Source organism: Marasmius oreades, chromosome 6 (genome assembly GCF_018924745.1).
Source record: "Marasmius oreades isolate 03SP1 chromosome 6, whole genome shotgun sequence".
In the NCBI taxonomy this organism is placed as follows: Eukaryota; Fungi; Basidiomycota; class Agaricomycetes; order Agaricales; family Marasmiaceae; genus Marasmius; species Marasmius oreades.
This window is the reverse complement of record NC_057328.1, coordinates 2,382,665-2,404,492: the sequence shown is the minus strand read 5'-3', so window position 1 is coordinate 2,404,492 and position 21,828 is coordinate 2,382,665. Positions and strand designations below refer to the sequence as shown.

The window sequence follows — 21,828 nt, the reverse complement described above, 5'->3', positions numbered from 1 at the left end:
GATCTTATATTCATTTGTTACTCACTTATTTTTCGTGTTTCCGCCTCAGTTCAAGTTTGTTCTGTTGGAATACAATTTACTATTGATGTATCCATTAGCATCTATCTCCAGGATATACTGTTTTTTACGTCTCAATTTCAGGTCCACAAAAGAAAAATATTGTCTGTCTCTACTATGCTACAATGGGGCCTTTCTTCCACCGCCCGTCGACAATAAGGGGGTTGGCGAGTTCTTTAGACAGTGTACCGCCCTCCCATTGCTGGATTATAGCGTCCCTTGCTTCTAACGGGGAGCTTTTCCTGCCGTTGATAAGAGCACCATGTAGACCGATGTACCAATGTCCCCGTTCCCCCGCTATCTCCAGGAACAACTCCGTATCATCCCTGCCTTCGTGTAACACGCATCGTGATAGTGGGAAAGAAACGCCTCGACCTCTCGTATAAGAAGAGGATTGTATGAAAATGTGTCTTTTGGGAATTTGGGAAAGCATTGATGGCCTTGACTTTTTTGTGGTTGAAGTGAGCTGCTCAAGCGGCGGAAACACGTCCAGAATCCGTAGAAACCGAACGCGAGCAATAAGGATCGCTGAAGCAGCCACAACTCCCCCAGCGAAAAAAGCAGAGCAAAGGCCGGCCCGTTGCCATACTGGACGTAGCTCATACTGTTCTGCGAAATTTTCGTCAGTTTTCTGGCTGTCTTTCGTGTCGTTGAGGTCGTCTTCCACGATAGAGGACCAATGTCGCCAAGTGATTTCCATAGCTGAGCCACTGCATAGAGGGTAAGGGCCAGGTCAAGTTTGGAGAGTTTTGGAGGAGACTTCACGTCATGAAAAGATCGCAGGCAATTAACGCGTATGTCCATCTTGCCCACCATGGGGAAATTTTCTGGAACAGAGGTGGTCTGTTTTCAGAGAATATATGTGGCGCCCCACTCGGTCTAAAAAGTTGTTTGACCGTTCTTAGAAACGAGAGCATAGCGGAAGAGCGAGGAGAAAACCTTCGAGTGCTAGTGAGCGCTTGAGGCTGCGAATCGCCACGTGGGTTGGCGAACCTCCACCCTTACAACTACCATCATGGCCGACTTATTCAATAGTACGTCCTCTAGCATCGACTTATTGTCACGTACTGACGTTCTGTATTTCAGCATCAGGAACTGACATTGACCTAGACCGCGCCGCGTCAGCGTTCCCTGACATCTCTTTCGACGGCGAAGGAGATATTCCAAATGTTAATGTTTCTTCTCCTCCAGTAGCTACTCAGACCAGCTCCGGATTCTCATTTGATGACTTTGACGATATTCCACAAGAGCCCGTTACTGTGACGGGAAATGATGAAATTGAGAAGTTTGAGAGTGAATTTCCTGACATTCAAGTTCCTGTGAGTCGGCGTGTCCTTTCCTTTTGTGGTGATGGATCGCTCAAGCACTCCATAAGCAATCTCCCCCCGTTCCTCAACAACCCCAGCAGACGTCTTTTGGCCAGGCGTTTGCACCACGTCCCCAACAATCATTTGCATCGACACCTATCCTGACGCAACAGTTAGAGGAAGACGAGCCTGAAGTTATCAAGTGCGTGTTGGCCTCGACCCTGTTTTTGTCATGTCTGATGTCTGTTTGCTCTAGGAAATGGCGCCAAAAACAAGCTGAGGAGATCGCTGCTCGAGACGAAGCGTCTAAAGAACGTCGTCAAGCGACTATTTCCAAAGCCGAACAATCAATTGATGAGTTTTATGACGCTTACTCAAGCAAGAAGGAAAAAAACATTCAGGAGAATAAGTGAGCATCGCCATGATTATGCAGTCAAGTACCTTCTTACTATCTTAACACTCTGCCCAGAGACTCCGAGGCAGCTTTCCTTCAAGGTCTCACCGATTCCTTGTCCTCTGGCACGACTTGGGATCGTATCTGCAAGCTCATTGAGCTGGAAAATTCCCAGAGCAAAACGGTTGCCAGAACCGGTACTGGTACAACCGACCTCATAAGATTTAAGGAAGTCCTGCTGAGGTTGAAGAGAGAGGGAGACCGCGCACCGGGTGCTGGAGGATATTAATCGGCCATTCGTTACTGTCGGAAGTTCTAATTTCTGACCTTCTTTACTATACATGAATGCAATTCTCGTATTACGGTATTACGGCCTACCAAGAATCCGAAGTCTCCGAAGTCCCAGAAAGTATAATGAAATGGACGGAATCACAATTTAACTGCTTCGAGCGCCGGTAGGTGTGACAGGATGAAAGTGACTACTTCATTCACCACCTGGTCTGGAATTTCTCCAGGCTCATTCACAAGTTCATGGTAACCTGCCTGGTGATCCCAAAAGAGGTTAGCCAAGGTTATGAGACCTTCGTTGCACTCACATCGACAAGTAAAATTTTCTTATCTGTAGGCGGGAGTACCTCGATAAAAGTTTGAGAAGCACGAGGGGATGTAATTTGGTCGGATGTCCCATGCACGACGAGGATCTGTTTCATCGCTCAACAGATACGCTCTTCGGCAAAGATATGGAGGAGAAGCTTACAGGAAGGTTCGAGGGCCAATGCCTGTAACGCTTCGGTTCGAGCAACTCGTCTCCCTACATGAAATTAGATATGGCTATTTCACAAATCGCTAGGATACGATATACCTTATTGAGCATGTCGCCGATTCCTCGTAGGGATCCGCATTGCTTGATGAGTGGATCCTTTATGTATGCTTCGTTCGCGGCTTTGTTTTGAGAGAGATCCTGAGAGGGAAAATATACTGAGATTACCGGACCTGCAAGACGATCGAATCACTCACGTCAGGGTTCAGGCCCGCAGGGATTAGGGTGTATGGACTCAATGTGCTGACCTTACCCCCTAGCCAACGAAGAAATTTTGAAGCAGGTTTTGTTTGCTGAATGAGTGGGCTTGAAGCAATGACACCAGCCAGGGACGCGATGAGGGTCTTCGAGCCGTAACCAGCGGTCCATCCCAAGATTTCGCCTCCTCCCTAGTAGTTATGCAAGGTCAAGGAGAAATAACCAATGTGTAGAACGCATCCTACCATGGAGTGGCCCATAAGAAACAAAGGAACCCTGGGAAATTCCTCCCGGGCGTGTTTCAAAGCCCAATTGATATCCTCCATTTGTTGGTCCCAAGAAGTCTTGCCCCAGGAACTCCCCTTGCTGCGTTCCTTCTCGTCAAGTGCAGTTCTACCAAATCCTCTTTGGTCAAACGTAAAGAGTGCTATGTCGTGTTTTGAGAACTGGGGGTGAATATGGTCGTATCTTCCTACATGTTCAGCGAAGCCGTGAATGAAAACAAGAGCAGCTTTGGGTTGAGAACAGTGGTAAGTTCGAGTGTAGAAGCGAGTACAGAAAGGTCCTTCAAGCCAGGCTTCAGCATAGGGAGTCGTGGTAGACATAGCTGGCAACAAGCAGACCGAGGGGAACGTGAATCAGGCCCTTTTCGGAACGGGCGCTAAGAGTACAAGACGCGTCTGATTTCCCTCGGCTCTTTTCATTTACCACGTCGACGTTCACGCACAAAATACAAGTAATGGGCTCAATTACAATTTCTGCAGTAGGAAACAGGGCTCCGTCTTTTGCACGCTCCAAGCTTCCGCTTCAAGTCCAAGTTTCCGCTGAAGACACGGTCGAGGACGTCAAAAAGAAAATTGCCGCGAAAATTTCCGGAGTATGTTGACCTGTTCTGACTCCCAGCCGCTCAGATTTTTCTCTCCGTGATTCAGTTCTACGCCGCGCGACAGAGACTCGTTCTGAAATCCGATACCACAAAGGCACTCGCGGACGAAACGAAACTGAAAGACGTAGGCCTTGTGGACGGTGGAGAGTTGGAAGTAAAGGATCTAGGACCACAGATTGGATGGAGGACTGTATTTGTCGTCGAATATGTGTGTTTCTACTGGGTCTATCATGCTTCTTACTAATGACAGTCGTCCAGATGGGACCACTCTTAATCCATCCCATCATGTTCAGCTTCCCTCAACTGTTCTTCGGAAGACCGGTCGTACATAGCAACTTGCAGAAGTGTGTTCGTCCCTTGACACTCTCACGAGGTGCCTCACGCTTCGTTTCTTCGCTAGATTCTCTGTCGCTATGGTCACTCTCCATTTTGCGAAACGCGTATTGGAGTCTATCTTGTAAGGATCCTATCTGTTCTTGGCGTCCCGAAAGTCCTTGATGTAACAGCAACCTCAGCGTTCACCGTTTCTCTCACGGAACTATGCCTCTGAGTAATATCTTCAAAAAGTAGGTGTCTGGTTTGTGCCAACGAAACACCAGGACTAAACCACGTCAGCTCTGCCCATTATCATATACTTTCAGGTGCGTTATACATCATGCTTTATGGGCTTGCATTGCTAAAATTGCCACCGTCCAGGTGTCTTTCTTGCCTGCGACCTATATCGTCCTGGCTATTCGGCTACAAGTCCTTACATTAAGGGTACTCAAAAGAATGACGAGACATACTTGTGGACCTTTGCCTCGGTTTGGGCTGTTAGTATCCATTGCATCCCGAGGTAGATTCTCCCTTTGACTCTCTGGGGTTTCTAGCTGTTTGAACTCCTCAACCTCTCCGCTCATCTCACATTGCGCAATCTACGGCCTGCTGGCACAAAGAAGCGTGCTATTCCATACGGAATCGGTTTCTCGCTCGTTTCTTGCCCAAATTATTTCTTTGAATCGATGGCTTGGTTGACGCTCTCTGTTATGACCGGAAGCTACGCTGGTGCGTGATTCACCACCCCATGACGCTAGGTCTGCGTTCACTCATAAATCGAATAGCATACTTTTTCACGGTCGTTGGTACCGCTCAGATGCTTTCTTGGGCGTTGAAGAAGCACAGGAATTATAAGGAAGAGTTTGGGAAGGAGTATCCTCGAAATCGAAAGGCCATGTTCCCATTCATCATTTGATAATTAAAGACTCTGGCGATCGCTCGGAAAATACAATCTTTGACCTATGTCTGACGTTCTGATGTCACCGAATGGTAGTCTTTGGAGGGTCAACCGGTCAAAGCTGGTGTCTCACTTGCAATCTCCATTTGGCCCACAAAGCAATTGGCCGGTGTCCCCGCGTACCCGCCTTGTCCTCCACCTCAACTCGAGAAACACAATAGGTACAATAAGCATGCCCCGTGGATTCTTGCGACCTTGACAAGGCCAGTATTCCTTTTTGTGGAAACCGATCCTCAGCTTGTCGTGGACTCTAACAATGCCCAGAAGAATGCAGCCACATACAACTGCTTTGCCCAGCCACGTTCATATTCTTCTCTTTGGCCATCGACATTTATAAAGGTCGAAAGTGCTGGCGCTTTTTTCTCTAGTATTTCCCGCATCTCGTAGTCTCCTCTCGATCAATACCCTAGGTTCCTCCACGACCTCACTTCTACAGGATCATCCGATCATGCAGTCTTCCTTCTCGTCCAATATCGAACCCGCCGGACGGTTCCACGAGGACACTCTCGAAGACTGTATATCTCAGATCTACGCAGACCTCGAGCAGACGGACACAACTTTTGCGGGGTACCTTAATACCCTCTGGCAGTCTCACCAGTCGAATGCCCAACTTCATACCCAGCCTACCACATACCCTTCGATTGCTACCCAAGATACGAACCTCGTGGAGCTGGACTTCTCGAACGTACCACCGGACTACAATTTTGACTTTGCCCCCGAGCTCGCCTTCCAGCCTATTGAGCCGCAGTCGGCCCCGATAGTTCCTCACGTTCCTTTGTTAACGCCTTCTATCGAGTCTATATTCTCCTGGGCACCAGAGAATGCAACTTACTGCCGTTATGTTGATGGGCCCTCCACGTACGTTTCCCCGGCCCTACCCATGAACGAGGTATATTTCTTCTGATTACTGCGGTCGACAATCATTGATTTGTTTCTTTTGATTAGCTCGATTTTGGTGTCGACCCGATGGCCGTCGTCTCAAACGACTTGGCGAACTATTACTCTGAGACTTCGGCGACTACCAATGGCTACTCTAGCATCGATGACTACGTCCTACCACCACCGCCTGACTTTTCCGACTCTGAACCCGAGGCACACCAGTCACCCGCGGTTGAACTTCGCGAAGTACGTCCTAGTAGGAAGAGGAGAGTGAATCCTAGGTGGTCTCCTTCCAGCGACGAGACTGTGTCCGATGATGAATACCAGCCTGCTTCAAGGAAGCGCCGGGTCGCCATATCTCTCCCGCAAGACACCAAGCGTGTCAAGGTCGAGGAAGGAGAAACTATACTCCAAACGGCCCGACGAGTCGAAGCTGCCGCACGACGCGGTGAAGTTCGGGAAAATATCACGGAAAAGGTCAGGACCAACAACAGAGCGTCGGACGACACAGGAATCTCCCTCACTGTCTATGACCAACCCCTGCTTGTTCGATGCCCCGCTTTATCGGGATGCGATATGCGGTTTGGTTGCGTCAAGGAAGCTTTGGCACACTGTAGACAGTCTCATCCTGGAGGATCCGTTCGCCACTTCCGTTGCATCTTCCGTGATTGTGATCAGGGTTTCACTGCTCTTGGTGATGTTGCACGCCATGCAGAGTCGTTACTTCACAACCCAAGAAAGGGACAACGTTGTCTAGCATGCCTTCGTAGCTTCACTCGGGTCGATGCTTTGAAGAGACACTGCAACCTCGCTGGTGCTGCCCATGTTGCGCTACACGAGTCGCGAGTCAAGGGTGGCGTTCAGGCCGTTTGTGCCAATGATGAAGGGCTTTGGACACTGAAGGTGCGATTTTCAGTTGCACCCATTCATTTGTATTTTCGTTAATGTCATTGTTGTCTAGGCTCCTGAAGGATACAAAGATTCCTGCCGAATTTCCATGCTTGCGATCGATTCCGTATCTTGGACAGATCCGGAAACTTCACTCCGAAAGTCCAAGCAGTGATTATTTTCCCCAATCGCTGGTTTACGACTGTGATGACATGTTCGATTCACGCTGTATATAATACGGACTTGCATTGTCATGCAATTATGATTGTCCCTCTCTAAGTAGTATGCCTTGGACTTGTATGCTATCCTACCCATGTCGTTCCTTTGACTCCTAACAGTAAATTGTATCACTCTTATAATTGCCATAATCCATTAGATACTCCAGCCACATACCATCTCTGTAGCTTCATTCATTTGTATATAGCTATCACCGTTCCTTATTGTAACATACACACTCTTTTGGAATGAAATAGTCTGAGACTGCAAAGAATACATGGAAAGAAACAAATATCGGTCCACTAGATCATACACTCATCTTCATTGGAATACTTGGGTGTGGATCATATCCTTCTATGACTATATCTTCTGCAACGAAATCCTCGATATCAGAGATGCCTTCTCTTGCCCACTTCAATTTTGGGAAGGGTCTTGGTTCGCGTAGAAGCTGAACTGCCAGGGCGTCAACATGATCCCGATACACATGCGCATCACCAAGTTGTATTATCAACTCGTGTGCTTCTGTGCCAGTTACGTGGGCAATCATATGAGTTAAAAGGGCATAGGATGCAATGTTGAATGGAATTCCGAGCCCAAGGTCTGCAGAGCGTTGGAACATCAAACAGGAAAGCTTCGGTTTCTGTTCAGATCCCTCAGGAGGTATGTGAACGTAGAACTGGCAGAGAAGATGACACGGCGGCAGTGCCATGAGAGGGATATCTAGAACGGAATAACAAACGAACTTATCGCAACGATTGTAGTATGAAAGGCATAAAGACTTACCTTTGGGATTCCATGCACTCAGAATTATTCGCCTATCAGTGGGGTTTTCCTTGATCTTTCGTATACACTCTCGCAGTTGATCAACACCTTCCCCATTGTAATTCTTCTCGCAATCGACGTACTCTGCTCCAAAGTGCCTCCATTGAAAGCCGTAAACTGGACCCAGGTCTCCTTCACGTCTGTGATGAAGGCCTCTGCTTTCGAGGAATGCCTTGGAGCCATTGCCATCCCATATCTTGACGCTTTTTTTCGATAAGACCGTGGAATCTGTGCATCCATGGATAAACCATAGCAGCTCTTCCACTATTCCTTTCAGAAACGTGCGTTTTGTGGTGAGGAGAGGTAGCGTGGAATTGGAGAGAGAGAAGCGCAAATTTTGTGGGGCGAAAACTGAAATCGTGCCAGTGCCAGTCCGATCTGACCTTACTTCCCCGGTTTCAAGGACATGTCGGATGAGAGTCAGATACTGATGCTCATCGTGTGTAGTCCCTCCGTTGGCGTTGGTTGTGCCGTTCTGCATTACGCGTCGTGGTGAGAAGGTAGTGATCAACAACCGTGAAGGAACAGGAAGGAACGCGTCGCGTCACTACACTCAGTCACGTCGCTCTAATGGTACAGTCTGAGTAAGTAACGGCAATCCTTGTCTGCCGACTTCACGGTTGTATGCCTCTGAATGTGCCCGGTCTTCTGGTCCCTTTCCACCTCCTGTTGAATCCTCGAATAATTGTTCCGAGCATTACTGTGAAAGGAAAGCCAATTTTAGTCTTTGACTTTGTAAAAAACTAATGGAAGAAAAGATATACGCCAGGTTAATTTCCATGCGTTGAAGAAGGCAGGTTACAGAGGGGCAGTCTTTGACAAAGACAACTGCCTTGTATGTAACTTTGAATTTTTTCGGATAACTTCTTGAACTAATCTCCGCTCCAGACGTTGCCGCATAAAGATACTCTCGTACCCGAGCTAGAGGTTGTGATTTTTCTCCCTTTCCAAGGCGACACGCATTGAAGATTTTACAGGCTTCATGGAAAACATGTCGTGATATCTTTGGCAAAGGAAACGTTATCATCGTCAGTAATTCAGCTGGAACTCGGTTCGATTCAGGAGGCATCCAGGTGCGTTGATTAAGCAAACATTACTATTACATGGTCAGTTTACATATCTTCAGGCAGAATCCGTTTCATATCATCTGGGGGTTCCTGTGCTCATGCATGCCTCTTTGAAGCCTAGTTACTCCTGCATCAAGTCGATTCGTTCATATTTTCAATCCTTGGAAACTCCCATCGACGATGGTGAACTCGTCATAGTTGGTGACCGCATATTCACGGACGTCGTGTTGGCAAATCGTATGGGAAACGTCGGGAGAAGGTCGTGGCCATGGGCTCGATTTACTTCCACAGTGGAATCCAAGACGCCTGCCCTCTCGTTCACGAAAGCGCCATTGTCAATATGGACGACAGGGGTGTGGAAAAGAGAAGCCATGGGTATGCGGTACTTGGAAAAGACTTTACTCGATCTCGTAATGAAGCATCACGGACCGCAAGCGGACGCTCAGCAGGATCATAGCTCTTTCGTACATGAACCCGAGCAGCCTACTGTCGCCCCGAGAAGGAGTGGGGTCCTCGAGAGGTTGCTTCGATGCTTTCAGACAGGATCGTGATCAGTTGGTTTGGCATTTGTTCTGTCGATTTGTCCGTACCTACATGAACAAGGCTTAGTTCACCATGACCCCTTCCCCTGGATTAGTTGTGGATGTACAGTAACACAGGGGTGGCGCGGTTTGTCTTAGTGATTCGGTTATAAAGCCGATCGCAGTTCAAGAACACCCCAAGTCATTCATTACCCCCATACCCATTTCAGTCTTCACAATGTCATATGCAGGCCATAACTTTGATACTTTCTCGCAGCCTATGTCGTCTGTTGGCAAATATAAACAAGTACGTCGCTTCCGATGGCCTTGTTCATCACAAATAACCTTGTCCTCAGAGATTGTCTTATCCCATCTCCTCCCTTCAAAGTGTTACAGACACTCCTTGTATTCGCTTCTCACCGGAGGGTGCTGTCTCTTGTAAAGTATTCCTTGTCTGCCCCGTTTCCATTCAACTCAAACAATCTGCACAGATACAATTGTTGATAATGACCAGACTGGTTCCGATAGCTGCCCTCCACTTCTAGCGTTAGGAAAGCGGGCTTTCCACAAGGCGAAGAAATGGTTGCAAAGACCGAATACCTTACAATTTCCACCCGTCGAGTCAACCATTTCTCAGAAAAGACAGACTACAACGCGCCGTAAATTCAGATGGAGTCTACAAACCTCCTCGAATCTACCACGCACCTCAGCCCGTCCGTCTTTACGCGTATTTAGGTCTCGGTGCGATTCTAGTGCCTCAGAATCTTCAGTAGCTTCGTCGTCCTCGGAGGCTTCGACCAGTTCCCAGTCTAACACGAGTGTTGAAGATTCAGAGGATATGCCTATTGCCAACGGCCGCCTTTCTCACACTCCTCCCGCATTCATGAACACACTTTCGTTTCACCCGACCACCCATCACCAAACGATCGACCATACATTTGGCCCATTCTTCAAATTACTGTAACCTCGATAGCGTTTTTAATCCCCCTGATTCGGCTCCTCCGTTTGCTGATACCTTTAGGTTTTTGCTCTGACGATGAAAAGGATTGAGATGGGAAATGGAACCACGGGGATATGAAGGATGTGCAGGCAAAGTTGAGGAAATTTGTATGATGTAAATCTTGTGAGCAAAATATTATACACACTCGTTCAAAAAATTTGCGTTCGTCGTTTTCGATCTGCGAAACTTGAGCCACATGCACTTTCTCGCCTCCGTTTGAATACACCCGAACCTCCGAGGCGGAAATGGCGACGGCTGTCATTTAGAAAATCCACATTTTTCGTCAAAAATCCACCACAAGTTTCCTGCACCTGGGGGGTGGTGGTATCAGACTTCTATTCGTCACGACGACCGTGAGTGGATCGGCGATTGGGGCGATGTCACTTCTTTTCTCTGAAAGTTTGAGCTGTTGAGGCTGGAGAAGTTGATCCAACCAGGGGTCGTAAAAGGTTGTAAGGTACACCCAAACCAAGGAGTCAGTTTCGGTAAGTAACGATAGTTTTCTGGCACCACTGGCTAGGACTGCCCGACAGGGCGGGTGCAGCTTGCAGGAACTTGGAAACGAGACGATGAATTCCAAACGTTGATTATGGCTTCCCAATAGTTGTTGAGGTGGCGGAGCGAGCTAGCACCATTACATGAAAGGTATACTAAGTTTTAGTTCTACTCATACTCGTCATAGTCCTACACCCAATTTCGACTCTAAAAACATTCTGTGCGTATTCTGGTGAGCATCATTTGTTATAAAGCGAGCAAGAACTAACTCACTGCGATGAACAATACCAGGACCGGACTCGTCATATTCTTGTTTGCTCACCCACATATTCTGGAAAGTCGACAGCGACGCCAAAATCGAGCCTCCAATCCAGACCGAATATTTTCTTTCGGGCGGAGCAACAACTTTGACCTGATGACAAGTTCAAGGCGCGGAATGAGAGGGAGAAAAAAGAACTAGATCGTCGTACCTTGACGCCACCGGGAGCTAAAGAACCCAATTCTTTCTGCATACGATCTGATAGACCAGGATACATAGTACTTCCACCCGATAAGACGATGTTCGAGTAGAGATCACGACGGATATCGAGATCACACTTTGTGATCGAGTTGTATCTAAGGGTGCCAGGTTGTCAGTGCCAGGAAATAAGCGCAAGAGGGGGGGAAGTACTGACAGAAGCTCGTGAACACCAGCATCTTCCAAACCCATCAGGTGAGGTTTAAACAAAGCCTCGGGTGCACGGAATCTAAGAAGATCGTGCGATGAGCATGTTGCAGTAAAGCCAGAAGTAAAGAAACGAACCGTTCATTTCCTATCGTTATGACCTGGCCATCAGGTAACTCATAATTTTTCTCAATAGAAGACGACTGTGTAGCCGTCACCATCTCTTGCTCAAAGTCTACCGCAACATAACACAACTTCTCCTTGATATCCCGCACAACCTCACGTTCAGCCGAGGTGGTGAACTGGTACCCTCTCTCCGTCAGGTTCTTCACCAGCGCGTGGGTAAGGTCGCGTCCGGCAAGGTCCAGACGAAGGATGGCGTGGGGGAGCGCAAAACCTTCGTAGATGGGTACAACATGAGATACACCATCACCCGAGTCCAAGACAATACCGGTTGTTCGACCAGAAGCGTACAACGAGAGGACAGCCTGAATTTGCACGTAGAAGGCCGGAGTATTGAACGTTTCAAACATGATCTGGGTCATCTTCTCTCGGTTGGCTTTGGGGTTGAGAGGTGCCTCGGTGAGAAGAACGGGATGTTCCTCGGGAGCGACTCGCAGCTCGTTGTAGAAAGTATGATGCCAGATCTTCTCCATGTCGTCCCAGTTCGTCACAATACCGTGTTCGATTGGATATTTGAGGTTGAGTACACCTCGCTTAGATTGCGCTTCATCGCTAGAACAGAGAAGAGACTAAACGGAGGATTGAGGTCAGCGAATGGAAATGCGTACCCAACATATGAATCTTTATTTCCCATCCCAACCATGATGTTCGCATGACGAGGTCGTCCAACAAGAGATCTGCAGGCATTCGTTACTCGGAGCGCTCAATGCAAAAAAAATAAAGTCATACGGGAACACGGCTCTCGGAGCGTCGTCTCCTGCGACTACGAGGAATGAGTGTGAGTTCCGGAATTTTTTTTCAAGAGATATGTGATACTGACAGCCTGCTTTACACATTCCAGAGCCATTGTCAATGACCTAAAACCAAGTGGCGTTAGTGCAAACAATTTGCTGCGAAACATTGACTTACGATAGCGGAGATTTCGTCTTCCATCGTAGTTGATTTAGTGAATTGTTATCGAAAAGTGTCGGGCGTGCGTCTGTTGGTGTTCTCTTGGTCCAGAATTTTCTTCCTCTTATACGCCCATGATTACCGTTTGGATCGTGAATTAGAACGCTGCGCAGAATGGAGACCCGCGGAAGCGAGCGCAAACCTCAGTTCGCCATGTTGTCCATCGTTCAACTCGAGCGGCACGTAGTCCGCGCAGCGCTATGGACAAGGACGTGAAATGATGTTGATATCGAACTGCGTACACGTTAAGCAGTCCTGCGGAGTATTGGATGACGCAGAAATGGCTCTGAACAAGACAGCACAGTGAGCTCGGGTCATCGACCGACACGGAAAACGCCCACCAGAAATGACAAAGCCCGATGGTATCGTCATATCCAATGGCCGCGATTCCCGAATAGAATAAACTCTACGTGGCTGCGTGGCTGCGTTGGCAACCTTGCACAGCTCAAAGCGACAAAGCATGGATCTAATAGACCTCGAAAGTTTGAACACGCCCATCCGCGTCATCGGGGTAGATCTCAAGATGAATCAGAGGATACCTTCTGCTTAGAGAAGCAACAACTAGCACCATGGATGCGGATATAGTCTCGAGCATGAGTCGTACTCTTTCTCCTTTTATACCGTAAGTTTAAGAGGTGTAGAATGGTGTGCACGCTCTGTATTCCCAAGGTTCCACAAGCATCAGGCTAATGTACATGTACATCCTACGGATGTTGACCTATTCAGTTAAATATGAGATTGGATAGCATAACACCAAACAGAGCCTAATAGTCAAACTCGAACGCCCAGGTGGTCGTCGTACTAGTCTGGAAAATTGGGAAGGAGAGTGTGTTTCCCGAGTACGTATGGGCCACTGTTCCCAGGTCCGTAGGTGCATCGACTCTGCCAGTCACGCCGGTGTAAGGGAATTCAAAGGTGTGAACTGTAATGGTACCAGACGTCGGAAGACCGAGGACAGAGAGATTTTGGATCGTAAGTTGGTAAGTGCTGTTCAGGAAGAGTAAGTTCGTTAGCAAAGAGGGTTAAATTAACACAGACAAGAAAGCTCACCCAGTAACCTGCCTGCCACCGACAAGGATACGGACACGGTGAGTGTCAACGACGGCGTACGAATCCATCTTCTTGTCAGTGCTCCTTGTGGTCTTCACCCGGTGGCCAATCATCGTATTCACGTAGTACTTGTACACCTGGTATTCTGGATAATACCCGTCGAGAACGTCATGTGGTACTGTTCAAGATAAAAACCTGTTTGTTTCTCACCTCCGTTAGAGTAATACCCAGTACCAAACCTGTCATTATTGTTCGTCTTTCCGAGAAGGCCAGCAAAGAAGTCCTGGAGTTTCCATGTGCTAACCCAGTTACCTGGGGGAAGACAAATGAACGACGTCCTTTCGTGTAGTAAAAAGCATACATACCTCTTAATCCATACATGTTCCACCTCTCAAAGCTACCGATCCACCATGCAGCTCCTCCTGGCACCTGCTCGGCGAGAATTCCGTACTCGTCAATGACTGCATATCGGACAATGATCAGCACATGGACACGAACGAGACGACCGACTGACTGAATTCGCCCATAGGTAGCCCGAAAGAGTTAATGAGATTGACCATATTGGGCTGCGCCACGGAAAGATCATTCAAATTATCGTTTGTCTGCGTGTAGATGATTCAAATCGTAGCAGACGAAGAAGCAAACAAATATAAATCACGCTAAACTCGTGATGCCAGGTGTAAACGTTGGGGGCAGTACCGGAGTTCTTGCACTCCGTAAGCCAACGCTGCCACCTATCGGAAGTCAGTCAATAACTGTCGTACACTCAATTTTTCAATGACACAAACCAAGTGTTTCCAGAGTTAGGTGGAGAGGAGAAGGATGGGCCTGCTATGCGAACACCCGGTAGGTTGGACCTGCCAGAGAACATATTTGAGCGAGAAGGAGGTGAAAGTTTATGGTTTCCGCTTACTTGAGGAAATTGGCTGTATGAGTCCATGTTTGGAGGTAGCGGTCAATGCCTAGCATAGCATTAGCATTAGCCATAGATGAATGCGTCGAATATATCAAAATCAAACCCACCAACAGCCCAGAAGATACTAAGGTCAGGCTCATTCCAGATCAAAAACATGATGTCAGTCATCCCGTTGGCCTTCAGGTCGCTGACGAGTTGGGTAAGGAATCGATCATATTCCGCATAACTTCCACCATCGCCAGGCCAAATGGCATTACTTGGCTGAGTGGCATCGGCTCCCCAGAGGTCACTAGTCTTGAGCATGAATTGAGCACCGAACGATTTCGCTGTCTTGTAGTTCGCAAGGACATCTTGGAAACGTCCCTAACAACAATGTTAGGCCACTATTTATACTCTCAGGACACAAAAAACGTACGGTATATCCTCCACCGATCCACCCTATTCTGTTTTAACGCCAATGCTCGTAAATTTGACTCTTGGGACGTACCGGATGCATCCGGGAATTGAGCCCCACCGGCACTTAGATGGTTGAAACCCATGCCTAAGTAAGCAGATGTGAGTCGTTTCGGGCACGAAGCCTCACAACTAACCTGTATAGAAACTGGATGGAATTTGACTGCCGGGATCAGGCACACCATAGAGTAAACCTGGAACAAAGTAAGTGGTCGGTTTGAAACGGTGGAAACGTCAGTGTTACCCGATGCGCGATGAACAGAGTTTCCTGTGTTAGTTGCAAGATCAACGAAGGTGATCATTGACGAAGACTGTCTCTTCTCCAGAGTCGTTTCCCGAGGGGTCTGCAAAGGCGAAGCCAGACATGATGATAATAGCAATGGAACCAAAACGGATAGCGCGATATAGGACAACATGACTAGTTTGGATGGTCTGCCAGAACTCGAATTTTAAAGGGCATCCGAAGCTCGCACGGATACGGAGGTCATTCGGTAATTCCCCAGAATTCCAGGACCAGGTGCCCATTGTGTTGCAGTGAACTTGAGAACGATGAGGTTGAGATTGGAAATTGCAGCCGCATGGAAATCAGGTACTGTGGGGTACCCTTTACGATGACATTGAAAAGGATCGGGAAGGAAAAAACACGGCTGATTCTGGTCGGGTTCTTTAAAGTTTGTGCGAGGTTTTTGACGATAGACATCACGCGATGTACAGCTGGTCAACGAACGTTCAACGTTTCAACCATCACCATTAGGCTATATGTTGAACACCGAGTAAGAGTCAACAACTTGTCGTGTTTTGTGATAGCATTTGCCGGGAAGGAGAGGCTCCTGAGGGACTATAATATATATCGCACCACTAAGATTTCAACTAAAGCTCGCCATGCCCATGCAATAGAAAGGAAATCCATTCGATCAAAGTCTCCGGGGTTCCACAGTCTCGTTTGTGACGATGATCGTCACTGGATTGTTAGTAATTGTAGACACAACGTCGCAAAGGTATTTATCCTGGGGAATAAAGATGTCCATAAGCAGGTCGAGAAACGGCTGTAGGAGTGCGATTTCGGGCCTAGGTTAGAGGCGAGATTTAATCGAAGTTGCCTCAAACTTGGAACTACAAGGACTCTAGGACCATGAAGCGTTTTTGTTCCATACAACGTCCAAGTCCAGACGAAACGCGATAATGCTGATTTCGGAATGTCCTCTCTCTTCAATCTGGCGGAAATGCATGTAAAGAATATAGAACACAGAACTTTCTTTATATCGGATTGTTAGAGTTTCAAGCCAATGCTTGCCCGTTTCGTTTCATACGAAAGTTAACCCTCAAGGTAGAGTTTGGTAAGAGATGAAGCAAAGATAGTAAAAAGTAAGCAAAGACGCCGAGGAAGCACAGGACAACCCGAAGGACATCATCACGATACATTCACAACTGAAGGTCGTTGGATATTTTTCGGGAGAGAAATATAGGATGGAGAGTGTCGTGATAAAAGGTTTCATAGTATACTTGCGGTCGCGTAATAGTTGTGGCGTGTCGGCGTTGTCTTTTGCAATGGCGGCGAGACTTTTGGATCCATGTTTGCATATATACTGGGTGAAAGCAGAGAGTGGGGAGGTATCTTTTCAATGGGGGCATGGTCTTTGAACAGAGCTGGATCGTCTGCACCGTTCTCAGAACTTCAAAAACGCTGCAATACCTTCCAGAGAAGATAGGCAAGATGAGAGAGAGACAAAGTAGGGGACCACGAAACGTACAGCTCCTTGGTTGAAACATATATGATATCCGATTATAGGCGGGCCGCCCGTTAACGTTGAGGCCTTCCGGCGCGAATAACGAGGCGATATGTAGGAGTGCAACGATGGTTGTTCGGTTGGAGTCAAGCTATGCGTGGTGGATGTGTGGTCCCATATAAGTTAAATAATGAAGCTAATGAAGCTTTGAAGGTCGCTGTACATAGGGCGAAAGGGATATCGTAGTCGTGGGAGTATAGAGAGAGCGATGCGCGAGCCATCACCCGGTTATCGGTGACCAAATGCAAGGATTTCCCACTTTCCACTTTCCGCTCATCCTTGCAAACATTCCGGCCAACGACCTTGGTCCTTCCTATCATGCAGGGTGCGTTTGCCCGGCTATGTAGCTCGAGATTGATATTAGTTCCGTTTCATTTTCGACAACAAGTTGCTATACGCCCACTGGTACTTCAAAGACAGCATCATCTTCCTTCGCTGTCTACAAGAGGGCATGGAATTCGGTACCATGTACGCTCATTCGCCAGCCAAACACAGCCCACAGAAGATTCCTCGAGCCAGAACAAGATATCTTCCACCTTGAAGTCATCTATATCCAGACTTAGAGCATCATCGACTGGAACAGCCTCGTCTTTTCAGAAAATAGTTGCGTTGGCAAAGCCGGAACGCAAACCATTGGCGACAGCTGTTGGGCTACTGTTGGTTTCCTCATCGGTCTCAATGTCTATACCGCTCCTCATCGGAAAGTTGATCGACTTCTTTTCCTCGACAAGCCCGGTATGTTCCCTTTCAATCTATCACGAAACCTCATGTTCTTAATTCAACAGCAAATCCCTCTCGGTCTTGGTATATGGCAAGCTTCTGGAGTGTTGCTAGCTCTTTTTACGGTTGCTGCTGCTGCGAATGCTGGACGTTCGTTCCTCATGAGGATGGCCGGTGCGTCCGTGTGAATTTATTTTCTTCAACTACCCTTCTAACCATCTAACCTGAGTCAGGTCAGCGAATTGTTGCACGGTTGAGGGAGAGAACGTATGCCGCGTCGCTCGTTCAAGAGGTCGAGTTCGTTGAGAAGAGTGAAGGAGATGTCATAAGCCGGTTGAGTGTTGACACTAGCATTGTTGGAGAAAGGTGTGTCGGCGTCGTTCGTCCCTTCCCTGATTCTTTGCTCAAAAACGTCATCCAGTGTCACTCAGAATCTGTCGGATGGGCTGCGAGCCATAGTCATGTCGTTTGTCGGACGTCAGTACTCAAGATCTTTGTCATTTAACCGAGCCTGATCGGAAAACACAGTCGGCGCGATGTTTTACATTTCAACCACTTTGACGACCTTGATGCTTTGTCTGGTTCCACCTGTTTCTCTTGGTGCAGTCCGTAACAGTGTTCAACTCGTCATCTGGCCATACACATCTAACTACTGTAACGATAGGTCTTTTATGGCCGATACCTCAAGAAGTTGTCCAACAAGACCCAAGAAGCAATGGGTGAAATGACCAAAGTAGCTTCGGAATCGTTAGCTGCGCTACGAACGGTTCAGGCCTTCAATGCTCAACCCCAGGAGGAGGCCAAGTTTCACGACCGCGTGAACGCCGTTCTAACACTTGTGAGGCAAGAGGCTGTAGCTACTGGGATCTTTTTCGGGAGTACAGGGTGGAGCGGCAATGTCACTCTCCTAGCATTGCTAGGTTACGGCAAGTACCGTAAATCCACCATTTCGATTATTATTGAATCTCTACGTGTAGGTGGATCCCTAGTTTCGCAGGGCCATATATCCGTCGGTGATTTGACGAGTCTACTATTGTATACAGTATATGTTGGTAGTGGTTTACAAATGTTAACGTACGTGGTTTTTTCTTGGAAAATTTCCGGTTCTCTGAGTCATTTTCACTCAGGTCATTCTTTGTACGATATTTCTGACCACGGTTTTGCTGTCATTAATGTTCGTGCTAGGCTTCGATAATGCGAGGGATAGGCGCAGGGACACGAATCTTCGACCTTTTGGACAGGCAACCGGCCATTCCTCCACACGTTGGCGTCCCTGTTGCTCCCGATCGACGAGGACCAGTACGATTCGAACGTGTTCAGTTCGAATATCCAAGTCGGAAAGGAGTCGAGATCCTGAAGGAGTTTGATTTGGAGATTGGAGTCGGCGAGAGTGTTGCAATCGTGTCCGTTTGTACTTTATTCGTCGAATGCAGGTTGCCAGCACTGATGCTCTCCAAAACATAGTGGTAAAAGCGGTAGCGGAAAATCATCGGTCCAGTCACTACTTCTCCGCTATTATGACCCTGTGAAGGGAAAGGTCACTTTCGATGGACAAGGTAATAATATCGGGCCTAAACTTCCGAGAGTTCTTCTCAATGCCTGTATCTCCAGATATACGTGAATTCTCTCTGAAATCATGGCGCAGCATTATAGGTATCGTACCTCAAGATCCTGTCTTATTTACCGGCACGATTGCGTCGAACATCGCGTACGGCAACTCGAACGCTACAATTGAACAAATTGAACAAGCGGCAAGGGAAGCGAATTGCGAATTTGTCTGGGGGATGCCAAAGGGATTTGACACTGAGAGTCAGTTGACTTTATTTCCACCTCTCTATATCATGGAGTTCTGAAATAACCCTCTATTAGTCGGACGAATGAGCCTCAGTGGTGGTCAACGTCAGCGGTTGGCTATTGCCCGGGCGTTACTCAAGAAGCCCGCAATATTAGCACTTGACGAAGCCACGAGTTCACTAGACGCAGCTTCGGAACATCGTGTATGATTTTGTATCCCTTCGCGTCTCACCTTTAGAACACGTATAACTAAAATTCTTCAGGTAAACGATGCTGTGGACAAGATACTTCGCAAAAGGCAAACTACATGTCTATTTGTTGCACATAGGTTGTCTACTATAGCACGAGCTGAAAGGATCGTGGTACTTGAGGGTAAGTATTCGTTACTCCCGCATTATCGACCGGTCTCACCAAGATATCACAGACGGTCATATCACAGAATCGGGAACCTATCGGCAACTGGTACGTAGTACGAAGACCCGTTTCGATTGGCAGTTTTTCAGAGTCTTCACAGGTCAACAAACCCGATTCCCGCTTTCGTGAACTCATGGCTGCGCAGTTAAATGCAACGTCTTCTAGTCCGCAGTCAACCCCACAACTAGAAGAATCTGATAACAACCACCCTGACGAGACTTCTCACTAACCGTACGTCCTAATTAGATATAGTTATATGTATACCATCACATTCATAATGTACCTCACTCGTGGATCTTACATCACCCTTTCATATCTGTTTCCCGCGAGTGCCACGATTTCATCCACTTGAACCTTTGAATCATGCACGTTGCAACCTCATGTTCCCCTCCAACAGAAGCTAAAACCAGAACGCGCAGCTTATAGACTAAATCAAGTCGAACTCACTTAAACCCCCGCAGCGACCCCCCTCCGCGAGAATCTGTTTCTGCGCATCTTGAGATGAAGGTCATCCGTCCAGCAACCGTGAAGGAGACGGACTCTTCTAGTTTGGCACCGAGTCGAACTCCGAGCTCAGAGCCCCGCAGCGACCCTCCTCCGCAAGGATCTGTTTCTGCGCATCCTGAGATGAAGATCGTTCGTCCGGCAACCATGAAGGAGACGGACTCTCCTATTTTGGCTTCGAGTCGAACCTCAGAGCCCCGCAGCGACCCCCTTCCGCAAGAATCTGTTTCTGCGCATCCTGAGATGAAGATCGTTCATCCGGCAACCATAGAAGAGACGGACTCTTCTATTTTGACTTCTACACCAGGCTCCACGCATTTACATTTAAGCAGACGCTCTTCAATGTCCTCAGTTTTCACAACAACCGCGACGCCCCCCGAAATTTCAGGCATCCACTTTTCTCTTACAAGAATGGAAGGAGGTATAAGATCGCTATCTGTAAGTTGCAGGGCTCTACGTGAGGTCAAAGCTGAATGACATGCACTAGGATTTTCTCGAAGAGCTTGAGAGGACGACTCTTCTTGTTGGAATTCCTGGAGATGGGCGGGTTGAGGCAGACCTGGACAGGTATGATTAGGCTGCGACGATGGATTGCCAACGGAGTGTGCTGATTAGCGACATTTCGCATTGACAGAATCCGGAAGGAGTCGATAAGTCTGAATAAATACCACGAGGACGGTATGAAGGAGGTACAGTGTGCGTATCCTCTAGCCAAGGACACTCCGACTGCATGTACTCACTCGGAATACAAGTGGTTTACAACGACATGATGAACAACGGCCTGGTCAGCGAAATTCAGAGGCAAGGTCAGACAGGCTTGCTCTGCGTTCGATGATGATTTGTTCTCATCCGGCTCAGTGGATGCACAGGTTGAGGCAGAGGTGAACCGCGTCGTCGAAGAGCAATTCACCCAATACTTGAAGAAGGAATACATTCCCGATGCGCTGACCAAGGAGTTGACCGACACCAGAGCGAAGCTGAATGCATCTCGGCTCGAACTACACAATTCGTGAGTGGATCAGATCCCTCCTTCCGAGTGCGAGATCCTATTCTGACAAAAACAGCGAGAGCATGAGGGCGAATGCTCTACTTCGGAAGGATCGCGATCCGAGTCGTCAACTTGTCAATAAGTTGTATCGATCCGATGGCACCGTCAGTCGCCTTTTCCCAAAGACATTACAAGATGTCTTCGACCTAGATGGTGAGCGTCCTCGGGTGTCTTGAGGTTAATTTCATGATCTGACTCGTGATAGGGGAAATTTGCAAAACATTACTGCAAGAATACGAAGTAGTCATCCCGCACAAAGCGAGTAAGGACGGCCTCTTGAACAGGTTCCTTCAACTATGTGGGATACAGTACCAAATGGCAAGTTTAAAGTTTAAGAGCAGAACCCATTTGACGGTTCATAGGTTCGTGATGTCATTCAGGTAGTAGAGGAAACGAAGGCTCGACAAGTTCAGACCCCGGATGCATCCCAAATGGGGTCTGCGTCCCAAACAAGTAAGAAAGTGCCGAACGTGAAGAAGCCATAGACGTGTATTTTTTTGTAACACGTACAATACATATCT

General features: G+C 47.7%; 12 protein-coding genes across 13 annotated transcripts; 7 read left to right on the top strand and 5 right to left on the bottom strand.

Moving 5' to 3' along the window:
* Window positions 1-172: 172 nt before the first annotated feature.
* On the bottom strand, window positions 173-827 carry E1B28_010236 (uncharacterized protein; the record flags this gene model as incomplete). The annotated part of the gene is made up of 2 exons (XM_043155190.1): window positions 173-767; window positions 823-827. The coding sequence occupies 2 exons, from the start codon at window positions 825-827 to the stop codon at window positions 173-175; spliced, it is 600 nt and encodes a 199-aa protein (XP_043007655.1).
* A 245-nt stretch (window positions 828-1,072) lies between these two features.
* On the top strand, window positions 1,073-2,047 carry E1B28_010235 (uncharacterized protein; the record flags this gene model as incomplete). Its single annotated transcript, XM_043155189.1, has 5 exons — window positions 1,073-1,091; window positions 1,144-1,376; window positions 1,433-1,566; window positions 1,621-1,773; window positions 1,834-2,047. The coding sequence occupies 5 exons, from the start codon at window positions 1,073-1,075 to the stop codon at window positions 2,045-2,047; spliced, it is 753 nt and encodes a 250-aa protein (XP_043007654.1).
* Window positions 2,048-2,063: 16 nt separating this feature from the next.
* E1B28_010234 (uncharacterized protein) lies at window positions 2,064-3,443 on the bottom strand. Of its 2 annotated transcripts, XM_043155187.1 has the most exons (7): window positions 3,022-3,403; window positions 2,776-2,967; window positions 2,621-2,719; window positions 2,516-2,569; window positions 2,355-2,459; window positions 2,137-2,301; window positions 2,064-2,088 (listed from the first exon to the last, which is right to left on the bottom strand). In XM_043155187.1, the coding sequence occupies exons 1-6, from the start codon at window positions 3,379-3,381 to the stop codon at window positions 2,188-2,190; spliced, it is 924 nt and encodes a 307-aa protein (XP_043007652.1). In that variant the 5' UTR covers window positions 3,382-3,403; the 3' UTR covers window positions 2,064-2,088; window positions 2,137-2,187. The 2 variants fall into 2 exon arrangements, with proteins under 2 accessions (XP_043007652.1, XP_043007653.1); XM_043155188.1 differs by lacking the exons at window positions 2,064-2,088; window positions 2,137-2,301 and having other exon boundaries at window positions 2,437-2,569; window positions 3,022-3,443.
* Window positions 3,444-3,487: 44 nt separating this feature from the next.
* E1B28_010233 (uncharacterized protein) lies at window positions 3,488-4,940 on the top strand. The gene is made up of 9 exons (XM_043155186.1): window positions 3,488-3,653; window positions 3,709-3,870; window positions 3,921-4,006; window positions 4,063-4,119; window positions 4,178-4,228; window positions 4,278-4,303; window positions 4,359-4,474; window positions 4,532-4,706; window positions 4,763-4,940. The coding sequence occupies exons 1-9, from the start codon at window positions 3,516-3,518 to the stop codon at window positions 4,891-4,893; spliced, it is 942 nt and encodes a 313-aa protein (XP_043007651.1). The 5' UTR covers window positions 3,488-3,515; the 3' UTR covers window positions 4,894-4,940.
* Window positions 4,941-5,383: 443 nt separating this feature from the next.
* E1B28_010232 (uncharacterized protein) lies at window positions 5,384-6,877 on the top strand (the record flags this gene model as incomplete). The annotated part of the gene is made up of 3 exons (XM_043155185.1): window positions 5,384-5,824; window positions 5,881-6,717; window positions 6,776-6,877. 3 exons carry the CDS (start codon window positions 5,384-5,386, stop codon window positions 6,875-6,877), a joined length of 1,380 nt encoding a protein of 459 aa, XP_043007650.1.
* A 155-nt stretch (window positions 6,878-7,032) lies between these two features.
* Window positions 7,033-8,307, bottom strand: TMS1 (Membrane protein tms1). The gene is made up of 2 exons (XM_043160775.1): window positions 7,702-8,307; window positions 7,033-7,638 (listed from the first exon to the last, which is right to left on the bottom strand). Exons 1-2 carry the CDS (start codon window positions 8,219-8,221, stop codon window positions 7,226-7,228), a joined length of 933 nt encoding a protein of 310 aa, XP_043007649.1. The 5' UTR covers window positions 8,222-8,307; the 3' UTR covers window positions 7,033-7,225.
* Window positions 8,308-8,905: 598 nt separating this feature from the next.
* On the top strand, window positions 8,906-9,358 carry E1B28_010230 (uncharacterized protein; the record flags this gene model as incomplete). The annotated part of the gene is made up of 1 exon (XM_043155184.1): window positions 8,906-9,358. The coding sequence occupies one exon, from the start codon at window positions 8,906-8,908 to the stop codon at window positions 9,356-9,358; it is 453 nt and encodes a 150-aa protein (XP_043007648.1).
* A 208-nt stretch (window positions 9,359-9,566) lies between these two features.
* Window positions 9,567-10,292, top strand: E1B28_010229 (uncharacterized protein; the record flags this gene model as incomplete). The annotated part of the gene is made up of 3 exons (XM_043155183.1): window positions 9,567-9,635; window positions 9,685-9,766; window positions 9,820-10,292. 3 exons carry the CDS (start codon window positions 9,567-9,569, stop codon window positions 10,290-10,292), a joined length of 624 nt encoding a protein of 207 aa, XP_043007647.1.
* Window positions 10,293-11,030: 738 nt separating this feature from the next.
* ACT2 (Actin-2) lies at window positions 11,031-12,603 on the bottom strand (the record flags this gene model as incomplete). The annotated part of the gene is made up of 9 exons (XM_043155182.1): window positions 11,031-11,041; window positions 11,097-11,235; window positions 11,294-11,438; window positions 11,498-11,569; window positions 11,626-12,222; window positions 12,279-12,347; window positions 12,400-12,433; window positions 12,491-12,527; window positions 12,580-12,603. 9 exons carry the CDS (start codon window positions 12,601-12,603, stop codon window positions 11,031-11,033), a joined length of 1,128 nt encoding a protein of 375 aa, XP_043007646.1.
* A 782-nt stretch (window positions 12,604-13,385) lies between these two features.
* E1B28_010227 (uncharacterized protein) lies at window positions 13,386-15,456 on the bottom strand (the record flags this gene model as incomplete). Its single annotated transcript, XM_043155181.1, has 13 exons — window positions 13,386-13,608; window positions 13,672-13,816; window positions 13,882-13,983; window positions 14,037-14,132; window positions 14,186-14,273; window positions 14,330-14,405; window positions 14,460-14,528; window positions 14,585-14,633; window positions 14,695-14,950; window positions 15,003-15,025; window positions 15,075-15,128; window positions 15,178-15,234; window positions 15,285-15,456. 13 exons carry the CDS (start codon window positions 15,454-15,456, stop codon window positions 13,386-13,388), a joined length of 1,410 nt encoding a protein of 469 aa, XP_043007645.1.
* Window positions 15,457-17,082: 1,626 nt separating this feature from the next.
* On the top strand, window positions 17,083-20,093 carry E1B28_010226 (uncharacterized protein). The gene is made up of 15 exons (XM_043155180.1): window positions 17,083-17,562; window positions 17,613-17,721; window positions 17,781-17,913; window positions 17,969-18,024; window positions 18,076-18,152; window positions 18,212-18,473; window positions 18,525-18,621; window positions 18,675-18,684; window positions 18,733-18,950; window positions 19,012-19,103; window positions 19,159-19,356; window positions 19,417-19,544; window positions 19,605-19,713; window positions 19,766-19,803; window positions 19,856-20,093. Exons 1-15 carry the CDS (start codon window positions 17,146-17,148, stop codon window positions 19,982-19,984), a joined length of 2,073 nt encoding a protein of 690 aa, XP_043007644.1. The 5' UTR covers window positions 17,083-17,145; the 3' UTR covers window positions 19,985-20,093.
* Window positions 20,094-20,256: 163 nt separating this feature from the next.
* On the top strand, window positions 20,257-21,792 carry E1B28_010225 (uncharacterized protein; the record flags this gene model as incomplete). The annotated part of the gene is made up of 8 exons (XM_043155179.1): window positions 20,257-20,697; window positions 20,747-20,826; window positions 20,894-20,955; window positions 21,012-21,065; window positions 21,118-21,268; window positions 21,324-21,460; window positions 21,513-21,625; window positions 21,670-21,792. 8 exons carry the CDS (start codon window positions 20,257-20,259, stop codon window positions 21,790-21,792), a joined length of 1,161 nt encoding a protein of 386 aa, XP_043007643.1.
* Between the last annotated feature and the right edge of the window lie 36 nt (window positions 21,793-21,828).

Coding starts and splice junctions, on each gene's coding strand:
- E1B28_010234 (XM_043155187.1), bottom strand. CDS start 3,381: ATGTCTACCACGACTCCCTATGCTGAAGCCTGGCTTGAAGGACCTTTC. Junction 2,570..2,620: donor TCGGCGACATGCTCAATAAG/GTATATCGTATC, acceptor AATTTCATGTAG/GGAGACGAGTTGCTCGAACC. Junction 2,302..2,354: donor AGAAAATTTTACTTGTCGAT/GTGAGTGCAACG, acceptor TGGGATCACCAG/GCAGGTTACCATGAACTTGT.
- E1B28_010233 (XM_043155186.1), top strand. CDS start 3,516: ATGGGCTCAATTACAATTTCTGCAGTAGGAAACAGGGCTCCGTCTTTT. Junction 3,871..3,920: donor CTGTATTTGTCGTCGAATAT/GTGTGTTTCTAC, acceptor ACAGTCGTCCAG/ATGGGACCACTCTTAATCCA. Junction 4,304..4,358: donor CCATTATCATATACTTTCAG/GTGCGTTATACA, acceptor GCCACCGTCCAG/GTGTCTTTCTTGCCTGCGAC.
- TMS1 (XM_043160775.1), bottom strand. CDS start 8,221: ATGCAGAACGGCACAACCAACGCCAACGGAGGGACTACACACGATGAG. Junction 7,639..7,701: donor GAGTGCATGGAATCCCAAAG/GTAAGTCTTTAT, acceptor ATTCCGTTCTAG/ATATCCCTCTCATGGCACTG.
- E1B28_010226 (XM_043155180.1), top strand. CDS start 17,146: ATGCAGGGTGCGTTTGCCCGGCTATGTAGCTCGAGATTGATATTAGTT. Junction 18,153..18,211: donor CACCTGTTTCTCTTGGTGCA/GTCCGTAACAGT, acceptor CTGTAACGATAG/GTCTTTTATGGCCGATACCT. Junction 19,545..19,604: donor ACGCAGCTTCGGAACATCGT/GTATGATTTTGT, acceptor AAAATTCTTCAG/GTAAACGATGCTGTGGACAA.